This window comes from Drosophila pseudoobscura, chromosome 2, assembly GCF_009870125.1.
Source record: "Drosophila pseudoobscura strain MV-25-SWS-2005 chromosome 2, UCI_Dpse_MV25, whole genome shotgun sequence".
NCBI lineage: Eukaryota > Metazoa > Arthropoda > Insecta > Diptera > Drosophilidae > Drosophila > Drosophila pseudoobscura.
The window spans coordinates 13,364,200-13,383,768 of record NC_046679.1 but is presented as its reverse complement, the minus strand read 5'-3'; the positions used below and the strand labels follow the sequence as shown (position 1 = coordinate 13,383,768).

The window sequence follows — 19,569 nt, the reverse complement described above, 5'->3', positions numbered from 1 at the left end:
GCCACATGTTGAGGAAGCTCTACTTTGTAGCTATGCGCTGTTATCAGCACAGAAAAGCTTCCCTGGGGCCATTCAAGCACACGCTTTGTTATTATCAGTACTGAAACGGCTTTCCGCTCTGCCCACTTCTCGCCCTCTCCCTTCGGCAGATAAGCCGCAGATGCAGTCAGAACAGATGCTCGACTTCAGTGCACAAAGCGAGTCTTTCAGAATCGGACGGGACATGCATCTACATCTGTGCCTGTGTCTCCTACTGGTGCTCCTCAGTCCAGCAACGGGGGAGACCATCTCCATAAACTACCCCTCCGGATACGCTAACCTAACCGCCACCTGCCCGGATTCCTACTGCAGCCTCGAGAATCTGTCCGTGGCCTTCTCGGCCGATCGGGCTCTAAAGCTGAAGGAGCTACACCTGAGCTACTGCAGCCGATACTCGGTGCCCTTTCAGATGCTGAATCTCACTCCCAATCTCAGCAGCCTGGTCATCCGCAACTGCAGCCTCTACTACATCAGCAAGGAAATCCTGAAACCGGTGAGCAATCTCAGTGCCCTGCAGATGCAGCGCACCAATCTGTGGGTGCTGCGCGACGAGCAGTTCGGCACGGTTCCCCGCCTGGAGATACTGGAGCTGGGCCACAACACCATTCACACGGTGCATGTGAGGGCCTTCAAGGGACTCGCTCGCCTGCGGCTGCTCGGGCTGCAGGCCAATGGGATCGGACAGCTATTGGAGGGTACCTTCGATCCGCTCGTGGAGCTGCTCCACCTGGACCTCAGTGGCAATGAGATCGAGAGCCTGCCGGGCACCATCTTTGGGCAGAACTCGAAGCTGCGGACGCTGATGCTCAATGGTAATCGGCTGACTGTGCTCACACCCCAGACTCTGGGACACCTCGCCGACCTGCGACTGCTCGATCTGAGTCACTGCGGACAGTTGTCGGAGCTGCATCTGCATAGTGCCCACACGGTGTTCTTGGAGGCGAGCGGAGTGACCAGTCTTGTCATTGAAGGCAGCGTTATCAGACTCTTGGCGGACAACAACGAGCTGACGCATCTCAGCATTGGCGATAAGAGCTCCGTCCTCCATCTGAACCTACATGGCAATCTTCTGGATGGCAACGATACCGACACTCTGCTCCGGGGCATGTGGAATCTGGATAGCCTGGATCTGTCGAAGAACCTCATCGAGGCCCTGCCCCAGCCCGGCGGCACTGAAGACGCCAACGAGCTCTATCTCCTACCCAGTCTTCGGTACCTGAATCTGGCCTACAATCAGGTGGGCCGACTGCCCGTGGCCTCGCCGCTGCTCTCCCCTCGGCTGAACCACCTGGACCTGTCCCACAATCACATGCTGGCCGTGCAAGTCGAGAGCTTCGCGGGACTGCTGAATCTGGAGAGCTTGTACCTCGAGGGCAACCGGCTGAACGATTTGGACTACGAGCTCCTACACAGACAGCACGAAGGACTCAAGGAGCTGGGTCTGAACGACAACGAGTTTGGCACGATCTTCTTCCGCAAAATGGCCACCTACATGACTGATCGGGGTGTATATCTGCCGCCGAGAGGACAGCACACTGCTCCGTTCAACAACACCCAGCTCGACGTCGACTGGCCCACGGTCACGGGCCAGGTCCTCGCCCAAAACCGGGACCACGCCGGAGTGGCAGGTATTCATCCGTATTGGACGCTCCGCGATATCTTGGCCATGGTCACCCTGGTGGTGGTGATGCTCATTCTCCTGCTGCATCTCTACCGCATCCTGGAGGAGGAGGGCTGCTTCAGGCGATACCGAAGGTGGCGCAGCCCCGAACGTACCGCCAGCGGCGTGGGGCGCCTCAACGAGCAGGACTCTGAAGTATGAGGCAAGCAAATACAGTTGGTGGTACGGCTTTTAGTATGCTCATTTCTCCTTTCTACCGTCCGTTTCTTCAATCAGCAAAGCTCGAGTGAATAGTTGGCGAGGATCGGAGCTGTGCAGCATGCCACATGTTGCCCTGCCGCTGTTTCTGTCCTGTTCCTCTGGCCAAATAAACGTCAATTTGATGTCAATTTAGCGCTAGTGTTTTCTCTCTTTGGCCGGCTAGCGTGTTGCACTCTGAAAGTCGTTGCTGCTGACTAACTAGTTTGCTGGTCTTGGATGCTACCCTGTACTTACGGCGGTTGGAAGGAGTTTAGCTGTCAGCTGTACAGCCAACGAAAGTAATCCCTTATTCACATCATGGGAAACAGTTTTGTAAACGTCCCCATAGACCTCTCCTTCTCGTAGACTATTGGATTATACATACATAATTTGGCTGTACATAGAACTAAGAGGAATCTAATCTATTTATATGTATATACTGAATAAAGTTCGTGCACCTCAAAGCGATTTATCAAGATGGAATACAACGAGTATAACATTATCTGTGCTCAAAAAAAGATTAGCTGACTTTCAATTAATCAATCTAGCAATCATTTCCGCCACCTTTGAGATAATGTGTTCTAAGCAAGGCATATACATTTGTACATTGTATTATTATTAAAGCTGGCGCCATGGAATTTCTTTTTCTCCTCGAATACTTTTACAGGGTAAACACAAGTCGCATACGTGCATCCTTCTTAATAGCTCTGGAGCTTGTATATATTTTGCATATGAAATCTTAGCGACAAGAGGACTGGAACAACATCTTCCACTTGCCAGAACCAGGCCCAGACCTGGAGCAGACCGGACCGGATCGGACCGGACCAGGCAAACAAGATCCATTTACAAGATTCGAACAAAATACGAATTTAAGTTCAAAATAATTGCACGGCATGCACAGGAGGACATGTGGACTTGGGCTAGTAGAGGAGCAGCTCCTGCTGCTGGGCTCGAGTTAAGAGTTTGTTAGGTGGGTTATATGGCAAGGGGACGGGGAAAGGGGTTATACTCGCAGGAACCAGCTGAACAACGATTTTTCCGCCTTCGTTTCAGGCACTTCATGGCATGTGTAGCTCTCTCTGGGCTCTGCTCCTCCCGTGGGCCCGGCGATTTTGGCGTTTGCATTTGCGTAGACGTACACCCGACTTGCCCCGCCCCCGCCCCCGCATCCTACCCTACCGCTGCCTCCCTCAACCCGAAGGCCAATCAACATGTTTTGGGTGGAAATTTAGCCCGTGTTTATGTTTGGGGGTCCGTCCTCGGAAGATTTTGATAGTGCATCGCAATTTCTGAGAAATTGTATTTTGATTTATTTATAATGTTGCAGGGACATGCACATGCATCACACACAATGGCAGCAGCAGCGACGTTTTATGGCCTGGCCCATAGATTACCCATTGTTCTTGTTGCTGGCCACTGCTGGGTAGGCGAATCAAATCATTTTGATTAAATTAGAAATATGCAAATGATGTGCAGCTCATTAATTATGCGACAGCAGAGGATTTGGTCAAGGCGATAAGCCCCACACAGATGTGGGAAGAGAGAGAGGAACCTACAGAGTGTGCCAGAGACAGAGCAAAAGAGAGGCGCAGCGATGAGATACATAATCGATTGAGTGCGTTTCTGCCTGGCGATTAAAAACGCGCGCAAAACGCTTGGCAATTAAATAACTTCACACCGCGCGCTGAATGGGCGTGTCGGTGTGGACGCCCACCCCCGCCCCAGGATTCGCATTTGAAATGTGAAGCGCACGCGGCTTTTCTGTGAAAAATATTTCAACGATTTGTACAAAAAATCGAAAGGCAATAAATGCAGTTTTTCGTGCCCCCTAGCCTACCCTGTAACGAGGAGAGGGAGTGGATCGAGTATGCTGGGATTGGAATGGATATGGCACCGCTGCTGGAAAGTAGTCGAAAGTCACTATATTCATCGATTATATTACTGATCGTTTGGGAGTATCCGGTAATTCAAGCAAATATATACAAAAATTCTTTGGTCCTCCCCGTCGTCCGATTTTTGGCTCATCTCTGCGCGAGCAATCGAGGCGAGTGGGCCGGGGGTTGACAGAGCAGAACTTTGGATACTATCTCCCATCATGCCACACAGTATCAACCAGTTGATCCCTGAGCAGTTTTTGGGTCATTTCTGATTACAATTGCCACAGAGCATATCGCAAAGGACCCCTGAGAAGGCAATCCAAACCGTGCCAAAGCCAAACCAATCCAAGACCAGGTCTGACCACAACAATTTACCAATCGTTCACGCGTCCCAGAAGAGGCCGCCGGTTCGTATTGCCGTTGCGTGTGTACGAGTGTCTGGTATATGGTATATATCGCCCTGTCCTGCCCCGCGCCGCATCACTCCCCCACTCGGGCGGGTTGCACTCCGATTTCTCCCACTTTTTTTCGGGGTGGGCGTTGCCGCGGAGGCTGTGCAAAGTGTAAATTTATGATCATGCGATTTTTATCGAATGTGAATGTGAAAAAGAGTACAACGTTTTTTGCACTTTATAAACCACAACAACAGCAACAAAAGCGAAGGGGGTTCCCTTCCAACGGGGCCAGAACGGACGGTACCGTCGGCTGAACGCATTATTATTAATACTCGCACGCCGTCTGTCATGTTTTGTATTTAGTCAATTTTTATATGTGAACGTTTTATTGAACGTTTTTTTAGCACTTTATGCGGGGAAAACGATGCCCAGACCCAGACCCAGACCCAGACCCACACCCCTTTAGCGCTCTCGGTTTTGGTTTTGGTTCTGGGTCTGGTTCTGGCTTAGACCTGGGCTATGGCTATGGCTATGGCTGTGGGTTGGTTCTTCCTTTTTGGCATTGCCGATCCATAAATCATGCGCCTTTTGGGGGTCGGCGTTTATCAAATTTTCGCACACTTGGCTTTCGAGCTTCGGCTTCGGGTACGTTCTCCAGCTGCCTGTTGGTTGCCTGCCTGGAAAATGAGATTTTCCAAGCGCTTTGCAAGACACGCCCCACCCGGCTGGGCAAAGACAAAGGTGCAGGGAAACGAGCCAGACCCGCTGGCGTTTCCCAACCTTTGAGCAGACACGACAATGACACGGCCCGACCTGACAGTCAGTCAGTCAGTCAGTTAGTCTTTTAGTCAGTTGGCTCACACGTGGCCAACAGAGGGGCTGGCGTTCGGGGGGGCTAGAGCAACATTAATGCGATTATTTTGTGCACTTTTGGCAAAGTTAATAAAAATTACTTCCAAGCCAGTGAATGGCATACGTCGTGAAGCACTAAAGACGCTTTAATGGTTCGGGGAGAGACAATGACAAACCCAAAACCCAAACCAAAACCAATAATTTTTCATTCCTACCCCACCCCGTACTCCACTGTACTCCCTCAGAGGCCTCTCCATTCATATTTCACACCAGGCTCAGGCGCAAATTTGTAGCACTAATCCGGGAAACTGGGAGCGCAGTTCCTTCAGTGGCTCATTAACAACCCCCACCATTCTCAAGGAGCAGCGGGTGAACAGGATCAGGAGCTGGCTGCGTGATGCCGTTAATCGCATTATTTACAGCAAACAGGATCAGCGGGTTGACTCCGCTCAGAAGTCAAAACCCTCCCACGGGGATATCCGTGACATATGTAAAGTGTAAGCCCGTCCAAGGACGCGTTCATGTCCATTCCATCCGTTCATCCGCTCAGCCCACTGGGTCCGTTCTCGAAGAGGGTGCTAAAGCGGCGGCGCGTGGCAGCGTGCGGTTCGTGTAATGAATATCCGCTTAGCCTTAGCCTTGGCCGGTGTTCCTCCTCCTGCCCCACGATGGATGCTGCAACGGGTGGTGGAAACTGCAACTTGTGCTGCTGTGCCGCTCTGTTGGGGTGCTGGCTGTTGGGTGGTGGGTGTGGCCGTTGTGACGGGCGTGTGCGTATGGGAAATTGCCTCAGTGACTGCCACAATATGCCCATCCAAAAGCATTTTCCTCCTTTGACAGCACAAAATACAGTATAAATGAGCAATCAATGGATGGATGGATGGGTGGATGGGACAGTGTGAGAAATCAAGGCATAAAAAAACTAAAGAAGGAGGTGGATGTCACCCCACATAAGCGAATAGTAACCTGATCTGATTTAATCTGATGATGACACACATTTTTGTAGGAAATCGGTCACTTATCGAATATGTAGTTCACTTATGTATGTATGAATATGAATATTATCAATTGAAAGTAAGACTCTAAACATTTTCCCAACAGGAACATATCCTCTGAAATATATAACTCCTTTCCCATTACTTCTTTTGGCAGAAAATGGAGACCCCTAGGGAACATTGCCACATAAATTTAAATCTAATTTCAATATAATAGTATCTTCTGAGATATGTTCAAATATCAGTTGCCACAAAAATGGTTTATGGTTAAGGAATTTTAGCACAAGATCATTTCATCCGAATCGTTCAAAATAAATAGATCTTGCATCTATTCCCCAAATAAGAAATCTGTTGGTGAGAAAATCGAAATAACTATTCCAAAGTACTACCCATTCATTATTCATTTAACCTTGACAATCATAACTTCATAAATCTCTATCATATTCCCAGCTCGCTCCATAATTTCTCTCCACCAAAAAAACATCAACCCTTAATCCTCGAATCATAAACCCTTGCAAGGATATCAGCCAGGGCCCGCTACTTTCCACTACTGTGAGAAGTCGAAGCGAAGCATTAAAAAAAAGGTCAACGGTTCCACGGCCCGAAGTCAAGTCATTTCGATCAATTGGGAAGAACTTTTCACGGGTTTTTACCGGGAAATGTCATTAAAATAAAATGTAAGCAGTGAAAAATCTCAGCGCCCGGCAATTAACGCAGGCATTAAGCCGATGGGGAGGGGGAGAGAAAGTAGGGGGTAGGCGGGAGAGAACCACTCCAGGGGAGTAATTAGTTCCTTCTCGCATTGAGATAAATGCTCTGTCCACCGCCATATTCCACCGATAAGTGCCCTTAGTCTTATGGGTGTTTAAAGCCTTTTTCGTTGATTTTTATTTGATTGCCTCGTTTCTCTGGTTGGCGCCCATTAAGTGGACCCAGGACCAATGATTTTTATAGGTCTTCAATAAAAAAAAGTCAAGAAGCAACCAATACTTATCAGAGGAAAATTCTGGTGGAAAACCTCTTTTATGAGCCACTAATGAACAGGCTGACAGAGAGCAGTGGGGGGATGCCAGAGGGTGAGTAGGGATACCACTGACCTGGCACAGATTAACATATTAAACGAAATCGATAGCGATGGTGATGGTGATAACGATAAGGACAACGCTGCCAGTTAAAGGATATTGCGGCACAGAAGACGCACGTGATGCGCTAATTTTTTGTTCTGCTCTGGCTCTGGCTCTGGCTCTGCCTTGACACTTGCCCGCAGCCTTGCCCGGGCTCAAGGAGAGGGTCAGAAGGGGGTTGTCGTCGGCGCGTGTGGTCCGCCGGATATGTCAGAAGTGTCGTCGTTGATGGCACGTGACTGGCTTTAAAAAAAGAACCTCCCCCTCCGCAGGAGAAACAAAGCCCTGGCGGGTGGTCCATTGTCCTTCGTAATGGGATTGAGAACTTGGCCGGGGGACTCCCCCGCTGCAACTGTAACCTGAGCACCGTCAAACAATGAGTTTTCATTTGCTTTCCCAAACGCGATTCCGAATAAGTGGAGCAGTTAGTCGACACATAAACGGGATCATCAGAAACCGGACATCGAGCCCAGGCCCAGGCCCAATCCCAATACCGACGTGAGCCAATCAAGTGTAATGCGAGCTGCAGATTGACAAGTCTCGATTAAGTCACTTCACATTAGCACTCATGATATCTAAATATATCTTTGGTGTCTAGTCCCACCGGTGACATATCGGACTTGTAGCATCAGCTCGACTTTACATAACACTATTTTCCCACATTTACATTGTAAATATCTCTTATCATATCGTTAACACTTTGGCGTTAATCGAATCGAAGGAAAACCTCAACAGTAGAGGCATTTCAAAGGGTTTCCGATTTCTTCTGATTATATTTCATTTAATTTGGAGCGTTTTAAAGCCGTGGGACAATATTTTTAATGGGTTGCTAGAGACTCTGGAGATTTTACTACCTTCAAACTATAAATAAGAGTCTTCAAATATAATATAATTTCCATCCCATACTTTGTTAACTCCTCCACTCCTCCACTCAGATTTCAGCAAAAGTTGAGACAATATATTGATGCGAATTTCTGATAAATGTTGTGCATTGATATTCCTTTAAAATGGTTATAATTATACTCAGATATGTTACGTTTTTATTTAAAATTTAATTTAATCCTTTGTCGAATGGGACATGCCGCACGGAACAGATATTTCTTGGCTTAAGAAATGTTAACCAATATTGAGCCAGTTTAGTGGGATTTTTTAAGATAGTTGAGTATGAGTATTTAAGGAACATTTTTTATCAAGAATCAATCATCTTCCAGATAAATATAAAGGAAAACCTGACCATAAAAATACCAAAATATACCGTTAAGTGAACTTTTGCTTATTATACAATTTTTTCAGATCAAAATTAAATTAGCTAAAAATATGTTTAGAAAAAAATATAGGGGAAAAAGTATTTAAAAATCTACTTTTATTGACTTTTAATTTGTTGGCCTCGATGGACTTTTTGCGGGAAATGCCCATCTGTAGAATATCAAATAGAAAGGCTTGAAAATTTTAATTATTCTCAAAAAGTACCACAAAGAGTGAATTTGAATATGAAATAACTTCCGTATACTTGCTTTCCATTTGTATATGAACTATCTTCAAAGTTCGAAACCATGTGCTTAGGGCCTTTGAAAGTTGCAATAAAAATTACAAATTATTTTTGGCTGCAATAAATATATAATTTGAGTGCAATGTAAAAGTGATTAACGATTAATGGCAGCTGCAGGGGCGTTGTTTTTCCTTCTCTTTTTTCGTTGTATGGCTGTATGTGTGTATATCGTGTACATATAATTTCTGCTTATCCCAGCCTCCTTGGAAATGCAAAATATGCAACAGCCAGAAGAAACCGTAGCAACAAAAATAACAACTGCCAGCTCATAATGGCCACAAGTGGAGGTTGTAGTGGTTTCTGTTTGGAACTGAAGCAAAAAGGCGCAACCTGATTGGATCTCTCCACTTGCAGCGGCAGCAGCAGCAGCAGGAGCAACAGCAACTGCCACAAACCGAGCCAGAGCCAGAGCTGGAGTTGGAGCTGGAGCCAGAGACTGGAGCCATGCCCCATTGGGCCAGAGAGAGAGAGAAGGAGAGAGAGAGAGAAGCGAGCTGATGCAGATGCAACGTGATGCTTGTTGGTAATAAAATTGGTGCTTAAACGAATCCACTCACAGCCATTTAGCAATATCAGACATGGCTGTAAAATTAACAGAGCAACACAGCGATGCGGCCAGAGCGTGGCGCGGCAATCCACCGTGGAGCCGCATCCAGGGAACGGCCTCCAGTGCCATCCGTGCAATTATTTCCTCTCCTTGCAGTTGCAGTTGTTGTCGTTGCCCCGCGTTAATGATGCAGGGGGAGCAGTGGAGGCAAGTTGGGTTGAGAGGTTGTAAAATGGCAGACTGGTTCTGTTGCCGCTCGAAAGTTGCGGCCAGCAACCAGCCATTGCGTCTGCAACCTCCAGCAACCAGCAACCAGCATCCAAGAGGCCCCAAAACACTTAGCAACACCCACTTTTCCGATCACGACCAGCACCGAACGGTGTACTGCCAGTACGAGTGTGCAATGCTCTTCAGGCCAGACTTCGACTTCGACTCCGACTCCAGACCCAAGCACAGTGTCTGGAGATCGTTCGGAAAGTATAGCCAGAATAAACAAGATGATCAATTCAATAAGAGGCTGCTTATGTGGAGTAGAATATGACTGTTTCTTCTGCTTCAGAGATATGGATATGGACAGTCGATACTGATTGAATGAAGACGTGGATATTTTGGAGAAGTCAAGGGTACTACAATTTCTCGAAACTTTTACATATTTTAAGATACTACTATCACAGAACACTGTCCAAAGTTTGGGTTGAGGCTGAAGAAGTGCCCACAAATTTCTGATTAAAGACGAATAAAGTTTTTGTATTGAGATTTTGGAAATTCTGACAAGCGGAGCGGGGAGCAGCTGAACCTGTAGCTGGCAACTGGCCACATGATCGACTGTTGCACGATCGCATTAATTTATTAATTTAATGGCAAAAACGTTATGGCCAAGAGGGAGCGAGAGAGGAGCATCCTACCCAGAGGCGCACACACACGGGGCGTTTCTAACAATTTTATGCCAGATGAGCGCCTAAATGATCGCGATCGTAAAGTTACCTGTCGAGCCCCCGCCTGCCCATGCCCAAGTCCCGATTCCCATGCCCAAGCCCAAGCCCATCTCCAACTGGATCCCCATCCACATCCATACACAGTGGTACAGCATCCATCCAGCGGGCGAGCAACGTGCGTCCACTTAAGCCGCGGACAATCTTCATTATGGCCACTGCAGGGCACACACAGCTGCAGCAGCTCTCCCTCCCGACTCCGACGCGGACTCCAACGCCAACTCCAGCGCCGATTGGGGAGATATGTATGGTCATACCTCTAGCTCTGATCCTGCCTGATGGCTCCCACATCCAGTCCCCGCTCTGTAGCGATCCGCTCCGGTGTGGTTCGCCAGCTGAGGTGTTTATTAAGGTGTAATGCAATTTTTCATATTTCATTTCTCTTTGTGCCATTCGTTTTCCTGGCATCTCCTTTTCCCCTGAGGATTTGGCGTGGGCGGAGCAACTGGAAAATTGCAATAATATTGCCCGTGTATCTTTCTTTCTTTGCTGCTTTTGGCCAAAACAGCAACAAATAAAAATGGATGCACAATGCAGGCCAGCAGCAGCAGCAATGGTCGAGGGAGAGCAAAAAGTGTGGCAGCATGTTTGAGGTTTTCGCTTTTCCGACATAAATAATGGCCATAAATTGAGCATGGCCGGAGCTAAAAATTCAGTATTTATAGCCAAATGATAAAAATAAGATTTATTAACATTCTGCAGCCCCCTCAGCACACACACACACACACACACCCTCTGCAACCCCACAAAAAAAGCTTGGCAGGGAGACCTGGACCTGGACCGGGACCGGAGCCAACGTGGCGCGAGAACATCCGTTTCGTTTCGCCGTGTGGATGATCCTGCATTCTGTGTGTATCTGTGTGTGGGTGTGTGGGTGTGTGTGTGGGGGCGACTCCTCCATACCCTCGTTCCACCTAAGGAGCCTCCTGTGTGCAATTCAGAGGAAAAATTAACGCTTGGTTGGAGCATGAGGAAGGAAGCCACAAACAGAGAGAGAGGGAGAGAGAGAGAGAAGGAAAAGGGAAGCTGGGAAATCCAGGCAACTAATTAGCTTTTAGCCTCATTGCAAATTCACAAGAAGCCAGCTGAGAAAGAGAAAGAAGAGCTCGAGGTGGTGGCGGAGACGAATGAGAAGTGCCATACATATATACTATAAGTGTCGCCCTGGCAGCTGGAGCTCATTAGCAGCCACTGAAACGCAGAGGAGAAATGCATTTTCCTCTTTTCTCACTGTAAGCCAGCCAAGAGAAGATATTAGTGGCATTCCAGCAAGTGTTTTTGTGGAACATGCAGTAGGTAATTACGAGTACATTGTTGCTCATCACCTCATCAGAAATACCACTATTAAATATGAGGAAACGAAAGAGAACTTTCAATATGTCCAACGATTTCCCTGGCCAAATTTTGGCGTTTGGCAATTAGTGGAACGCACCGCCTGCAGCGGACTGCGGCTACAAACGAGGCGGCTATAAGCCAGGCTCAGCTTGCCCCAGATGTGAGTGGTGTGTGTGTGTGCTCCAATAACGACAAAACTCAAGCAGAGGGAACCACAAGAGCAGCCTGAGCTGAAGACGCACACGCAGGCTGATTTTAATCAAATTCACAGCATTGTTTGCCTGTCAAGCAGCCAGCGGGGCGATTATCACAGGCGCAGGACGAGGACGAGGACGACGACGACGACCAGGCCAAGTAGGAGGAGTGGACGACAAGGCAAAGGTCTGTCTGGTAAATTCCAAGCGCATTTCATACGACACCACAGGCAATACTTGCCACAACAACAGCCATAAAGCTACGCTGCGCTGCTCTGCTCCATATTCTGGGGCCGAGCCATGGACGCGCGTGACCACAACTCAGCCGGCAACGCACACACAAAACACCCCAGCACCAGCACCATCTACATCCCCACCCACTCAGCTCGGACAAGACTGGCCCCAAAAAAGCACTGCGCGCCTTTATCATGTACAAGAATATACCAATATAAAACTCATGAATATCATTAAAAAGCGCGGCAGCTCACTCGTAAAATTATTTGTATAACAATAAATGCGATAGCATGCAATGTTGATGGGGAAAATATTCCCAAACGCCAATTGAAGAGCAGAATTCAAATATCCAACGGCTACACATTTTCGGGGCAACACTGACGTCACGAAAGCCCAAAACGAACAACTTACGGTATTTTGTAAATAACACCGTATTTTTCGGTATATTATCAAGCTATCGAGGAACTGGCACCACCAGCGATAATCTGTCCCGACTTATCGAAGCACTGCCATCTCAATTAGATTTGTGGGGCAGATTTTCAAACATATTCATAATAGTGTAAATGTCCTAGAAGATTGTTCCATTGTAAATCTAATGAAATCTAAAAACATCGATGATTCACATTCAAACAATTTCTATTTGGCGCTCAAGTTTGGTGGGACTTTTTTGGGATTTTCTCTGGGGTTTTTCTTCGCCACAATGTCCTTTTTCCGCTCAACAATGTCCCTTACATTCCACACTCACTTACGTTTTCTTACGTGTTTTGCTGCTGGCAACATTCAATGTGTATGGGCCAGACTCATGTGCCGTGAAATCGAGCAACATTTTGCATACCCTGGGGAAATGGATGTTATAGAACTGAGAGAATGTTTGTCATCTAATGCACCAATAAAGGCCAAAACTAGTGAGTTTCTGTTTTAAAGGTATATCAACGATATTTTTAAGCTGTTGGTCTTCTTACAGAAACCAAGAATGGGTATCGAGATCGAGATATATTTACAAGACCCTAATAATATGCATTAATATGTCCACAACATAAAAATCTGAGATCATTTCTATATTAATTGCGTTTTTAAACAGCTTGGAAAAACAGTTTCTTCATATATATTGACGAAATAGGGTATACCTGTGTCCAAGCTCCGGTTGGCGTGACATTTCATACTCCCTTACGTTACATTCCATATTCACTTACGTTGCCACTGTTTTTTTGTTGATCTTTTTTGCTTAAACCTTGTTATCTACACTATACAATAAAAGAGAGTACTTAAAACTAGTCAATCGGGTAGAAAATTGATTCATTAATCGGATAAAATTATGTGGGCAGACCTAAATGTTTTAGTTAGGCAGCATTATTCAACGGAATAAAGAAATTGAGCAATTGGAACGGTACTCGTTTGTTTATGCTACTGTTGTATGAGTAAAAGTGCCTTGTGCGTCTGCCTACAGTGGCTTCAAATGACAGTAAGACCTGATGTCACAGGGCACTCCCCAAAAACAACCGCTGTTCCACGGCTATTCCGTGCTTTCCACATTCTTTGCATTTACAGTTAAAGTTGAGCCACAGAGTCTGCAGTTGCAAAGCCAAAAAGACCGGCGGCGCCCTTTGCCGCAGTTGGGGCCCACTACTCCGCCCTGCCTCAGCCCCCAGACCACCCCGGAGGGTCTCCACACGGACTGTTCATCAACAAGTAAGTGGCACAAGAGCAAATCGGGCAAAACATTTTAAACCATTAATGCGACCACAGAGCAGACCATCGCTGAAACTGGCCTTGAAACTGGGACCCATACTGGCTACCGGCAACACCATCGTTTTAAAGCCAGCCTAAATCAGTCAATGTTTTGCCAGGTTTCGGTGGAGCCGGCGCTAACCTGGCCAATCTCGCCAATGTCGCCAAGGACGTGCCCTTCATCCCCCCCAGCTACGACAGACTGCCCGAATGTGCCGCTGCCGGTGCCCGGCAAGAATATTCGTGCCCAGGTGAAGCCGTCTCTCATATTCAGCTGCCTTAGCTTCGCAACCCGTGCATGCCATGAAAGCGAGGCGTGTGGAGCTGGAAGGAGTCACGGCGCTGGCCGTTGACCAACAGTCCGAAGAAGTTATAGACATCAATGGAAAGAACAAGTAAGCAACCATATTGAATACCTCTGGACACGTGTAATCTCCTGTTGCCTCTCTACAGAAAACCCCTTGCTTCCATGCATTCCATGCATACCTCTTCTCTAAAACTTAAAGCGCGCCATTCCTAAGGCGACACCTCGTACTTCCATTGATTGGTAATAGACTAGCTGCTGGAGTCCAGCGAAATGCGGCCCTGATAGAGGCCGATGCTTCTCTATAGTAAAGCTACCAATTATTTTGCTCAAGAAATAACAAAATTAATAAGCTTTATATAATCATCAGTGGCATGCCATTGATAAAATAAAAATTTCTAGCGGCGGAGCACACGGAGCACAAAAAATCATTTCAATATAAATATTAGTTTACTAACAAAATTTTTAAAATTGTTGTGGCATTGAGGAAGCCTTTAGAAGGCCCTTCAATGTAATATGACGATTATCCTACTCATCAGAGGAGGAGAATTCGTCATCCTCGGCGGAGGACAGGAGGCCCTCCCATGCAGATGTGCCCTTGGAACGCAGTGATGTGGCAGCGAAAGAGTCTATGATGCTGCTTGCCAAAGTGGTGGTTGATGGGTTCTTCGACAATTGCGAAATCTGGGAAGATTTGGTGCTATGGAGATCTAGTTCTGCGAGCGACAGAGCTCCGACGCCATGCTCCGGTTCATCCACACAGCGAATGCAGTCGTCGATATTGGTTTTCTCATTTTGCAGCAAAAACATGTAGGTTATAAACTCATCCCACGACACAAAGGACATATTCGGTATGGTCGCGCATACAGGGCGATGGTACTTGCAGCGCGTATCGATCATCCAACGGCGAGGGCGAAGAAGCTGCATTCGGGTCATTGCAAGCCTGTCGCTCAAACAGTCCGGTTCCATTAAAGTTTTTGTCAAAACGCTGCTGTAGAACATGGCATCCGCTAGGATCTTCTTGAAGTCGGGTAGCTTTATGAACAGATCCAGTATATCTCCGAACGGACCGATCAGCGTGCGATCTGTCAACATGAACTTCTTTAGCATGAGTATGGGCATGAACCCATAGCGGACGCTCTTGAGGACTTTGCCAACGCTGCCACGACGCTTGGGCCACTTGTATTTCAGCCAGCACAACCCAGCATAAAAGACCTAATTGGATATACAAATCAGAACAGATTCAGATTCTAAGCTGGGGGAGGGACTCACTTCCATTTCGGAGTTGACTGCCAAGCGATTCGACTTCAGGAAAAGCGATACTTGAATCTCACTAAGCCGCAGGAACTGAGGAGAGGAAAATATGATCACCGTCGACTTGGTAATGCGATTCACCAACAATCCATGCAGCTCCTCGATCTCATGCACCTTGCGCGACTTGCAGAGCATCTCGAATGCATCGTATTCGATCAGATTCTTTTTCTCCAGTAGCTTCCACATCTGCTCGAGCAATTCGGGAATGGCCAGGAATCGAGCAGCTCTAAAAACTGAAAGGTCAAAGCTCTGCAAAACACCGGACTCCCCATGCATCCAGCGGTATATTTTATCGAAGGCACGAGATGCCAGCTCTGGGGTCTCGAAGTACAGACATCCCTTTTGCATTTTCTCTATCAAACGTTTCGAAAAAAGCGAAAGAACCACATCGTGGCACAGGAAGCGCACGCCATCCACGTTCACAATGGTAGAACGACTGCTTTCTATGTGATTCATAGCCACCTCCATCAAGCGATCTTTGTTCTTTAGTCGAATAAATTTTTTACAAATTGCATTCGACTTTTCCACCTCGGCGGTGTGTTTTTTGAAAGCTTCTAACTGCTCTGTGATTCTGGTATTGCCAGGGTCCAGGCTGCGAGGAAAAAGCACGATTAACAACGAGAACTGGTCAAAAGTTTGCACTTACGCGGTAACTCTGCGTGGTTTAACTTCCCAGTCCGTTACATGCTTATTCTGTGACATGTTTTCACTGTATTCTTTAAAAATGATCCCGGCTTTTGAAAATAGAGTAGCAAGACGTGTTCTATATATTTAATTTGAGATTGAATGATTTGAATGATTTATTGAACAAAATTGCATGGGTAAAACGTTATAGAGATGGGAGATCGGCGACTACAAAACATCGATGTGTCCCATCGCAACGACATCGATGTATCGATAGTGCCATCGGTCACACTGGTTGTCATCTCAAAAATCAGTGTGACCGTTTCCTGTACTCGTTTTGTTGTTTAATGGCTGCAGTTTTTAGATTTAATGGTAAATTTATAATAGTTTAACCTGATAAATGCGTGCTTCTTAGGTGTGTAGACGACTACACAGTCGGCCTATAATAAAATGTCAATTAAGTGTAGCATTAGTGCTGTTTCCCAGCGAGACACATCCCATCCGCGTCCGGAGAAATTCTGGTGTTTTCTCGACTATTAACTAATGCGTCATCGTAGCAACAACAGAAAAATGTGCAATATTGTTGTTAAACTAAGAGTTTAACCGGCAGACGCTCGCGAGATGTGTCTACGTCAGAAGTTTTTCGTGTTTCGGGTTGCTTGTTTGATTAGAAAGTCGGCTTTGCCTCTGCCGATGAAAGAGCGCGGGGCGCGAGGGGCGCACGCAACAGTGGAAGATTTCACGTCAAGGCGAACCGCCCCGCACCACACCCCTGGTCCCAGTCCATGGCAAGCAGCAGCTGTTGTACGAGAGACCGACTGCTGCTCTCTCTTGTGGCTTGCTTTGTTTTGATGCCAAGCATTTTCAATGAAAAATCCTCGACTTGCATCATTCACTATTTCACCATACACATATTTTGCCCTCCTTCCATTGCAGCCGCTTTGAATCATGGATTTCACCAGCGTGCTGGCCAAGAGCGAGGCGCATCAGCGCACCATCGTGCATCTCGACATGGACTATTTCTACGCCCAAGTGGAGGAGATACGGGACCCCACGTTGCGCACGAAAGCCTTGGGCATCCAGCAGAAGAATATATTGGTCACCTGCAATTATGTGGCGCGGGCTCGAGGCGTGAACAAGCTCATGCTCATCACAGAGGCTCAGCGCCTGTGCCCGGATCTGGTCTTGGTCAATGGCGAGGACCTGGCGCCATACCGTCTCATGTCGCAGAAGATCTTCGATTTGCTTCTCAACTACACACCCATGGTGGAAAAGCTCGGATTCGATGAGAACTTCATGGATGTGTCGGCCCTGGTGGACCTTCGGCAAGCCCATGCAGCCGAGGCGCAACAAAGGCCGCCAGTTGGACACACTTATCCGGACGATGGCACCCCGTTGACCACCTGCTCCTGTGGCTGTGCCCAGCGTCTGGCGATTGGCACCCGCATTGCTCAGGAAATACGCGAGGAGCTGAAGCTGCGGCTGGGAATAACCTGTTGCGCCGGAATCGCCTACAACAAGCTATTGGCCAAACTGGTGGGAAGCAGCCACAAGCCCAACCAGCAGACTGTGCTGGTCTCAACATATGCGGAGCAGTTCATGCGGGAGCTGCACGACATAAAGCGCGTGACGGGTATCGGCCAGAAAACGCAATGCCTCCTCTTGGAGGCCGGTATGTCTACGGTGGAACAGCTGCAACAATGTGACATGGTCGTTATGCGAAAGAAGTTCGGCTTCGAGACAGCCACCAAGCTGAGGGATTTGGCATTTGGTCGCGACTCGAGCACGGTCCGGCCCACCGGCAAGCCGAAGACCATTGGCATGGAGGACGCCTGCAAGCCCATATCAGTGTGCACAGATGTGGAGGAGCGGTTTCGCATGCTGCTCATAAGGCTCATAGAGCAGGTACGTTGACAAAATATACATTTAAGAGAAACATGTACTGATTGTCGCTATTGCCATTTGCACAGGTTGCCGAAGATGGACGCATCCCCGTTGCCATCAAAGTTGTGCTTAGGAAATTTGACTCGCAGAAGAAAAGCAGTCACCGCGAGACCAAGCAGGCAAACATCTTGCCCTCCCTATTTAAGACCTCTATGTGTGCGGGCGAGATGGGTGTGAGCAAAGTGCAGTTGGCGGATGGGGCCCAGGATAAGCTCCTCAAGATCGTAATGCGGCTGTTCGAACGCATCGTGGACCTAAGCAAGCCGTTCAATATCACCTTAATTGGATTGGCCTTCTCCAAGTTCCAAGAGCGCAAGGTTGGCTCCTCGTCCATAGCCAATTTTCTCATCAAGAAGGCAGATCTGGAGGTGCAGTCAATAACTTCATTAACCAACACGAGTCTCACAAGTCCAACGGCAGAGAGTCCGACCTCCGATGAGTCGGCATTCCGATCCTCGCCGACCACCTTCAAGCCGAGTGATCAATTCTATAGGCGACGTGCCACCACAGCCTCGCCGATCCCCATGCTGCTGGACAACGGCTCCGAGTCGGCGGCCACCAATTCGGACGTTAGCGATTTCTCCGAAACCGAAATAGAGCCATCGCCAAAGAAGAGCCGCATCGGTCGCATGCTGGTCTCGAAGCGCAGTCGTTTGGCGGTGGACGTGATGGACACCGCTGCCGATGTGGCGTCGCCCAGCAAACTCCGTGTCTGTGATCTACGTCTCAACTCTCGCGACAGCGAAAAGGATTATCCCATGAGTCCCATTGCCAGCACCACCACCCCATCCACGTCGGCAGGCGGGTGCTCTGTAGGTGCTCCGCGATTCCGGACAATCCAGCCGCCCAACACGCTACTAAATCGGATCGATGGCAGTCTTCGCTTCATGCCTACACGCACTGCCCGTCGGATTAGCTCGAACGCTAGCTCGACAGCCTCGTCGCCACTGCCCTCGCCCATGGATGATTCCATGAGCGCTCCCTGCACGCCGACCACAGCACCCGATGCGTTTCCAGCGCCCAACAATAATAGCTGCACAGCAAGCGAGACCAGCTCCACAGTCAGCGTCCACGCCAATGATGTTCTAACGGAGATCGCCTGCCCAGCTGGAGTCGATGCTGAAGTTTTCAAGGAACTTCCTGTGGAACTGCAAAACGAGCTGATTGCGTCCTGGCGCAGTTCTCTGGTGGCAGCGGTGGAGCACACAGCGGCGGCTAGCACAACAGCGAATAGTGCGGCCACAGCCAGAGCGGGTGGAGGTGGCGGCGCCCCAGCTACGGCCACCGCTGGTGCCGGGAGTCGACCCGAGAAGAACACACTGTATCGCTATTTTTTGAGGAATAAGTAATGCAGTGCATCGGCATCACATCGTTTCTAGTTTAAGAAAACCGTTCTAAATATCAGTTTAAATATATTTTATTTTTGTAGGTATACGGTTACATATTGTTATTTGATGGGGTGCTAAATTGGACGAGCTTATGCTAGGATATATCATCATCCTCATTCAGTAAGATACAAATATGAATACTCAGCGTAACAGACATGTTGCTTGAGACTTACACTAACGATTTGGCGGACTCTACATTAAAAAAACATAAGCACGGACAGAACATCCGTAAAAAAACATGTATCCTAGTATGGGCAGTCCGTTGGCAGCTGA

At 47.9% G+C, this 19,569-nt stretch overlaps 3 protein-coding genes and 1 long non-coding RNA gene across 7 annotated transcripts; 3 read left to right on the top strand and 1 right to left on the bottom strand.

Moving 5' to 3' along the window:
* Nucleotides 1-160: 160 nt before the first annotated feature.
* On the top strand, nt 161-2,383 carry LOC4801586 (carboxypeptidase N subunit 2-like). 2 transcript variants are annotated; one of them, XM_015181839.2, is made up of 2 exons: nt 161-1,855; nt 1,937-2,383. In XM_015181839.2, exons 1-2 carry the CDS (start codon nt 161-163, stop codon nt 1,952-1,954), a joined length of 1,713 nt encoding a protein of 570 aa, XP_015037325.2. In that variant the 3' UTR covers nt 1,955-2,383. The 2 variants fall into 2 exon arrangements, with proteins under 2 accessions (XP_015037325.2, XP_001358656.4); XM_001358619.4 differs by having other exon boundaries at nt 161-1,862.
* A 10,659-nt stretch (nt 2,384-13,042) lies between these two features.
* On the top strand, nt 13,043-14,366 carry LOC26533660 (uncharacterized). The gene is made up of 3 exons (XR_004468823.1): nt 13,043-13,456; nt 13,543-14,117; nt 14,176-14,366. It is a non-coding gene; the product is annotated as an uncharacterized lncRNA (long non-coding RNA).
* A 91-nt stretch (nt 14,367-14,457) lies between these two features.
* Nucleotides 14,458-16,159, bottom strand: LOC6897265 (uncharacterized). Its single transcript, XM_002137390.3, has 3 exons — nt 15,987-16,159; nt 15,299-15,932; nt 14,458-15,241 (listed from the first exon to the last, which is right to left on the bottom strand). Exons 1-3 carry the CDS (start codon nt 16,040-16,042, stop codon nt 14,555-14,557), a joined length of 1,377 nt encoding a protein of 458 aa, XP_002137426.2. The 5' UTR covers nt 16,043-16,159; the 3' UTR covers nt 14,458-14,554.
* An 87-nt stretch (nt 16,160-16,246) lies between these two features.
* Nucleotides 16,247-19,525, top strand: PolI (DNA polymerase iota). Of its 3 annotated transcripts, none has more exons than XM_015181837.2 (3): nt 16,247-16,336; nt 16,901-17,869; nt 17,935-19,525. In XM_015181837.2, the coding sequence occupies exons 2-3, from the start codon at nt 16,913-16,915 to the stop codon at nt 19,255-19,257; spliced, it is 2,280 nt and encodes a 759-aa protein (XP_015037323.2). In that variant the 5' UTR covers nt 16,247-16,336; nt 16,901-16,912; the 3' UTR covers nt 19,258-19,525. The 3 variants fall into 3 exon arrangements, with proteins under 3 accessions (XP_015037323.2, XP_033234308.1, XP_001358655.2); XM_033378417.1 differs by having other exon boundaries at nt 16,289-16,379; XM_001358618.4 differs by lacking the exon at nt 16,247-16,336 and having other exon boundaries at nt 16,575-17,869.
* Nucleotides 19,526-19,569: the final 44 nt, after the last annotated feature.